Source organism: Engraulis encrasicolus, chromosome 16 (genome assembly GCF_034702125.1).
Source record: "Engraulis encrasicolus isolate BLACKSEA-1 chromosome 16, IST_EnEncr_1.0, whole genome shotgun sequence".
Classification (NCBI taxonomy): domain Eukaryota; kingdom Metazoa; phylum Chordata; class Actinopteri; order Clupeiformes; family Engraulidae; genus Engraulis; species Engraulis encrasicolus.
Window position 1 is genome coordinate 8,505,333 of NC_085872.1, and position 7,500 is coordinate 8,512,832.

Genomic DNA, 7,500 nt, shown 5'->3' on the forward strand with positions numbered 1-7,500 from the left:
CTGAGGAAAGAGGAGGTGGAGAACATGGAGAGAGAAAGATGGGAACATGGAGAGGAATAGGGATAAGAAGGAGATGAGATAGATAGATAGATAGATAGATAGATAGATAGATAGATAGATAGATAGATAGATAGATAGATAGATAGATAGATAGATAGATAGATAGATAGATAGATAGACAGACAGACAGACAGACAGACAGACAGACAGACAGACAGACAGACAGACAGACAGACGAACATGGGCACCATTTTTCAGTGGTCTAAGAATCCATATCATATCCCTGGGTCTGACGCAAACCTTCCCCATCCCTCAATACTTTCCTGTCTTTCTTCACACCTTAGCGCAGAGTTTATTTTAGTCTATATAACCGTACTGTCACCAAAATTCTAATGGCTACTGTATGTCTTAATCTGTTTCTTAAGCCTCTCGTGCTGTCATAGCAATGTTGTAATGATTTAGTTCAATATTTTAAGCAAATAGTAAATAGGCCCGCCGGCGACCCCATCTGCATTAAAAGGATACTAATAACCCCTCAAAGTACTTACTCTGAGGTCATCTGTGCCACCAGCTGTAGCGAGGTGAAGCCGGAGTTGAGGAAGTTGTCCCTGTACTGAGCCATCTTGATGGCGCCCAGCCACTCCTCCACTGAGCTGAAGGTGTTGAAGTCCGGCACCGACCTGTCCAGCAGAGGCTGCGAAGGCCTGAGGGGAACAAACAATAACCATGTTACCCACCAAGACCATGCTTAACAACACGCAGCGACTACGGTGTACAATGTGTGCGTGTGTGTGTGTGTGTGTGTGTGTGTGTGTGTGTGTGTGTGTGTGTGTGTGTGTGTGTGTGTGTGTGTGTGTGTGTGTGTGTGTGTGTGTGTGTGTGTGTGTGTGTGTGTGTGTGTGTGTGTGTGTGTGTGTGTGTGTGTGTGTGTGTGTGTGTGTGTGTGTGTTTGCATGTGTGTGCATGTATGCGTTCGTGCATGCATTTGTGTGTGTACATTTGTGTGTGCATGTTTGTGTGTGTGTGTGTGTGTGTGTCTGTGCACTCGTGCGTGCGTGTGAGTGTATGTATGTGTGTGCATGCATGCGTTCGTGCGTGCATGTGTGTTTGTATGTACATCCGTGAGCGTTTGTGTGTGTGTGTGTGTGTGTGCATGTGTGTGTGTATGTACATCCATGTGTGCACGTGCGCCTTATGCGGTCCCACTCACACAGGCGGCATGGCAGCCAGGGCCTTGAGGCTGGTGGGGTTGCGGATGAGCTTGTCCAGCGTGTTGACGTTGTCGTTGAAGCGTGGCCGGGCGTTGCGGTCCTTCTGCCAGCAGTCCAGCATCAGCTGGTGAAGCGCGGCCGGGCAGTCCATGGGCGGCGGCAGCCGGTAGTCCTGCTCGATGGCATTGATAACCTGCAGAGACGAGAGCAACCGTATGAAGAGTTGCACTGAAAAATGCTGAATATCCATTCTGAAAATTGACATTTTTGTATTGGGCCTTCTATTGCATTGCATTAGGTTTAAAACGAATGTTGTCATGATATTTGAATGGCAAGAATTCACACATACATGGTAGGAACGCAACTCTTCATATAGTCACAGCTTTTTAGTCACACCTGAATGCTGGAGAATGCTGGATAAGCATAGCTTGGTACTTAATTACTTAATTACTTCGTAATTAATTTTTGGTCTGGATCCTCGATGCCCTGGAGGGAGGAGTGAGCTCAGCTCTGCTTTGAAATGATTGGACCTGCTCCGACAGTTGACGCTTGTGACGTATGTTATTATTAGAGCATGAAACGGGAGTGGATTTTCACTCCCATCCCATCCCGGTCCCAGAAAAAAAATCCCATCCCATCCCATCCCGAACTGGAGTAAAAGAAACCAATCCCATCCCGTCCACTCCTGTAAAGAATGCCTCCCAATCCTGCCCACTCCCACTCAAAATCAACCCCAATCCCGTTTCGTCAAAAAACGAGGCTTTCTTGTTTGTTTTTTACAGAAAAAATAAGCGCCATTCCCGCTCACGTTCATTTTTATTCCCGCTCCTGCCCGCCCCCATTCATCTTTCTTCCCACTCCTGCCCGCTCCCGTTCATTTTTAAAATTTTGACTCCCATCCCACGGGAATCCCACGGGAATCCCGCAGGACCCGCAGGACCCACAGGAATTCCTGAAAAATGTCATCCTCTACACCAGTGCTTCCCAACCTTTTTTGTCTCGCGTACCCCCGAAGCTTAGTTGTGCCATGAGTACCCCCTAATTCATGTTTTATATCGCTTTGCCTGTCCTGATGTGACTGCTCCATACATTTGTTATAATAATATCTTTCCAAGTACCCCCTGCAGTGTGCTCGCGTACCCCTAGTGGTACACGTACCCCTGGTTGGGAAACACTGCTCTAGTTATTATGTGCCCATGTAAGTTTATTGGCCGGCCGCCTGCTGGACAACGAAACCCTCCCCAGAGAAGTGTAATATCAGACCATTTGTGAATTACAAAGTAATTCAAAATGAATGGCCTGGCCTGTCGGGCTAGGATAAGCAGGGAGGAATGTAGAAAACAGGTTGAAGACATGGTAATATGTGGAATATAAACATTTACAAAATGCTGAAAACCTTTCAGTGAGTTGCTTTAGCACACGTATGCAACAAGAATCCCCATCTTTAGTATCATACACATTACATTCTGATTAATTTAATTTCACATGTATCATGTATCTTATAGCTTGTTGATGTGTTCACTATGGTGTAGCCTACTTCTGTATGTGCATCATTTTCCGATCCTTACACCTGCTGTTAATTCTACTGTATTGCTGTCACTGTCAGCAACGATTTGTCAAATCAACAATCATTGTGCATTTCTTGCACTCGGTAATGCACCTGATTCTGAGTCTGGCCACCTTCCAGGTTGCTGTCCTTGTAACTGTTACTTACAGAGGTTGTGAAACGCGTCTTGGCACGAACGCTCAGTAATCTGCCATAATCTGTTTCTTTTCAAAGCCAGTGAGGCTCAGAGGAAGATGTTTTTGCTTGTTGTCACATTTTTTTATTATCAATTGCTGACACAAAAAACAGGAGGTAACAATCTGAAAGTGTGGAGATGTGTGCTCCGAAGTTAATCTTTCCATTACACAGTAGGAGTATACTGCATACAATTAGGCTGCCTGGAGACATTGTTTGAGTTTGTAAAATATGTATACAAGCACAGATTTGTTTAAGAAGTAAGTGTATTTCATTGCCATTATAATCGTTTTTCGATTCGCCTGGAACAGTAAACAGAGTTAGCTTCGATCCCCTCAAGCATGCTAATGCTAAAAGTGCTCGCTAGGCTTTTCTGAAAGTCCATCAATGGCAAACCAGCCAGAGCTGCATGCAGCCCACACTGCTGAAAATCATGGCAAGGGCCAGCCAGTGCTTTACACACGCACTCAAGCACGCATGCACACACGCACGCACGCAGGCACGCACGCAGGCACGCACGCAGGCACGCACGCACACACACACTCACACACACACACACACACACACACACACACACACACACACACACACACACACACACACACACACACACACACACACACACACACACACACACACACACCAGCAGTCCAGATCGTTTACAGATCCGTTGACCGCCCGGGCCGTGAACCGGCGTGTCAGTAAAAAGAGCTGAGTGCTGCTGTACGCCCACACACACACACACACACACACACACACACACACACACACACACACACACACACACACACACACACACACACACACACACACACACACACACACACACACACACACACACACACACACACACAACCATTTGCTGGTGCCATTGCCAAGCCTCTCCCACTCATCTAAAAAAAACTTTTTTCTCTCCCTTGCTAACGCCACCGCTCTAACCCTGGCACATGGATGACGGGGCTGAAGGGCGATTTTGCCGAATGTCTATTTTAAGCCAGCTGCTCCGTCTGCGCCCTCCTTGGTTTATCTACTATTGGATAATCCACTCACTTATAATTACTTTGCTGAACCCATCAGGTATAGCAAGGCATGAAATTGCTCTCTCTCTCTCTCTCTCTCTCTCTCTCTCTCTCTCTCTCTCTCTCTCTCTCTCTCTCTCTCTCTCTCTCTCTCTCTCTCTCTCTCTCTCTCTGTGTGTGTGTGTGTGTGTGTGTGTGTGCATAGTTACACATGTTTATCAACATTAGATGTTGTGCTATAATATTCCTGTGAGCATTTATATAAATGGAGTAAACAAATATCTGTGCATCTGTGTACATTCTTGTGTGTGTGCTCATACAGTGTGTGTGTGTGTGTGTGTGTGTGTGTGTGTGTGTGTGTGTGTGTGTGTGTGTGTGTGTGTGTGTGTGTGTGTGTGTGTGTGTGTGTGTGTGTGTGTGTGTGTGTGTGTGTGTGTGTGTGTGTGTGTGTGTTTGTGTGTGTGTGCATGTTTTGAAGAGCCAAACGTAATGGTCATGGTAAAGCATGAAAACGCTCCACAATTTTTTCCCCCTAATACAGACGGTCGCCGTGGAAACACAAAGGGATCTGTCGGGTTCTGCCATTTTGGCAAGGCTTAATCACGAGTTCACTTTGGGGCGTGTGCGTGTGTGTGTGTGTGCGTGCGTGCGTGCGTGCGTGCGTGCGTGCGTGCGTGCGTGCGTGCGTGCGTGCGTGCGTGTGTGTGTGTGTCTGCGTGCGCGTGTGTGTGTGTGGGCGGGGGGTGTTTGGGGGTGAACTAAATGAGGAACACAGTGTCTTGCTGAGAAGAAGATTGATTGTCTGGGCTATAAGAAGAAAGGACGCTTTAATGAAAAGCTGACACTTGTCACATTTTCTTCCCTGTCGTCAATTTTTTTTTCTCTCCTTCTCTGAAATCTCCTTGTGTCTGCTGAAGGTCTGATTGCATATCACTGATTACGGGGTGGGATCTTGGCGGATATTCAAAAGCCAAAATATTCTCTGTGTAGTTTCTATATAGTAATTATAGTCCATGTGTCATGTTTTTTTTCTGCTGTGTGTGACATCCTCATTCAGTACACGATTGGACAAATGAACCACCCAAAGACATCTAATGGTAAGGAGAGTTGTTTGAAAGTAAAGTGGGTGAAAAGCCTATGGATATAGTAGTGGCATTCTTACATACAGCAGGTTTCATGGGCTATGCCTCTGTGCATATGGGTGTGTGTTTATGGGGATGTGTGCACATGTGTGCGTACTTGCGTTTGTATCTTTCTGTGTCTGTGTGTGTGCATGTGTGTGTGTTTGTCTATATCTGTTTGTCTGTGTGTTGGTATATGTACTGAATGTGTGTGTGTGTGTGTGTGTGTGTGTGTGTGTGTGTGTGTGTGTGTGTGTGTGTGTGTGTGTGTGTGTGTGTGTGTGTGTGTGTGTGTGTGTGTGTGTGTGTGTGTGTGTGTGTGTCTCTGTATGTGTGCGTGTTCTGTATACACTATCAACCGCATTACAAGATAAAACCTGCCAACATGGCCTCATCCCCTCCTCCCCTCTCTCCTCCACCTCCTCCACCTCCTCCTCCCCTCCCCTCCCTCCTCCATCCCCCTCACCCCCACCCTCCACTTCTCTCCCTCCTCCACCCCCCTCACACCCACCCTCCACCCCCCTCCACCTCCCCTCCTCTACCCCCTCTGCTTCAGAATGACACATCTGCTCTGATGGCTGCAGCCCCCTTCCCTGCATCCAGACCGGACAGCTGCCCAAAGAGAGACTGGGCAACCAGTCCCACACCGGCCGGATAGCCTGCCATACGGTTTCAACACATCCAGCATCCGCACACAGCCTCCTGTTTCAGACATCCTCACTGTGGATCACCCTCTATCTATCTGGGTAAAGTATGATGTGCAATAAAACGATCTCAAAATATGAAATGAAGTATAATGTTTTTTTTTAGTTACATTTTGGTCTGTGCGCTTTTCTTGCTTTTATTTGACTCAAACCCATTGATTTTCCTATGCTGTGGTGCTTTTCCCTGAATTGCCTTTCATTTCTCTGCCTCTGTCTCTGTTTCTGTCTCTCTCTGTCTCTCTCTCTCTCTCTGTCTCTCTCTCTCTCTCTCTCTCTCTCTCTCTCTCTCTCTCTCTCTCTCTCTCTCTCTCTCTCTCTCTCCGTCATACTCACGTCTTGGTTGCTCATGTCCCAGTAGGGCCTCTCTCCAAACGACATCACCTCCCACATGACGATGCCATAGCTCCACACGTCGCTGGCGGAGGTGAACTTCCTGTAGGCGATGGCCTCGGGGGAAGTCCACCTCACTGGAATTTTGCCACCCTGTCACAACAGACAGACAAACAGACAAGAGGAGATCATTAGAAACTGAGACAGAAAAGCTCTATTGTAACTCTGCCTTAGAACTGCCTTTCTCTCTGGATTTCGCTCTGCTCCAACACACCTAACACAAGTTAAGCAGGAAGGGACAGGCTCACTCATCATCTTGGATACAAGACAACTTTGAATGAAAAAAAAATACTATCAACATAAACTACTGTAAACGAAACACGCTCCAAATGCTCCTATTTATTGAACCACCATGTCAATACTGTAAACAAAACAGTATAAGGACTGAGGTTGTGTATGTGGGTGTGTTCTACTTTAACACGTGTACAGTAGCTGTGAAAGGCATTTGTCTAAGTCTTGTAGTCTCGTTTTTGATTTTAACTCACAATGGTGCATATGCGTGAAAGCCATGCCATATTACTGTAGAACACTCTAGTGGGTACCTGCCATAACACGAGGTGCTTTGAGTATAGGGTTAGCACATATAATCTGTGCATTGGGCTAAGCACACACCCACAGAGGAATACCCCATTGAGTTAATCAACAATTTAATTACTTCAGCTTACTACCTAGAGCGCTTATGTGCAAGAACCACTCGGCTCAACCCCCTAACCCACAAGAACAAAAATTAATCTCAAAAGTAACACACAATAACATTTGTTATTCTAATGTGTTTTTTTGTCTTTTATGGAACATTTGAAATGAATAAATATGATGCAATCTTGTTCAATTGCGCTGTAGATAAGGAGAGCTGGAACAGCTTTTACCATGCGTTATCATAAATAAAATCACACAATTAAAATGATTAATGACTCAAGTTACAGTCAGGATGGAACTCTAAATCTACTTTCTCCCTGCCGCACGCACGCGCGCACGCACGCACGCACGCACGCACGCACGCACGCGCGCATGAACGCACACGCACACGCACACGCACACGCACACGCACACGCACACACACACCCTAAGCCCATTCCCCTGCTCTCCATCCAATCCCATAACCTCCATTACATCCTTACTCTCCCATTTCGTCAGGAAAAGATAAAGACTAGCGCAATTATGAGGCCCCCCGGTCCGGGGCAGAGACCTGGAGACGACTGGGTCTGGTAACATGGTTCTCATACTCAGCCTCATCCCCGCTGAGAAGGAGAGCCTTTGTGTTTTGTTTGTAAAGCTAGATTCACATACATTACTCGCTACTCGCTCACTCGCCTA

General features: G+C 46.6%; 1 protein-coding gene across 2 annotated transcripts in view; it reads right to left on the bottom strand.

The window, feature by feature from the left end:
• LOC134465091 (ephrin type-B receptor 1) overlaps nucleotides 1-7,500 on the bottom strand; it is a 307,413-nt gene that overhangs the window by 6,049 nt on the left and 293,864 nt on the right. For both annotated transcript variants that reach the window (XM_063218530.1, XM_063218529.1), the window contains exons 13-15: nucleotides 6,130-6,279; nucleotides 1,211-1,404; nucleotides 549-704 (exon numbers count right to left, since the gene is read on the bottom strand). In XM_063218530.1, coding sequence (XP_063074600.1) covers nucleotides 549-704; nucleotides 1,211-1,404; nucleotides 6,130-6,279 — 500 coding nt within the window. The remainder of the gene's footprint in view (nucleotides 1-548; nucleotides 705-1,210; nucleotides 1,405-6,129; nucleotides 6,280-7,500) is intronic.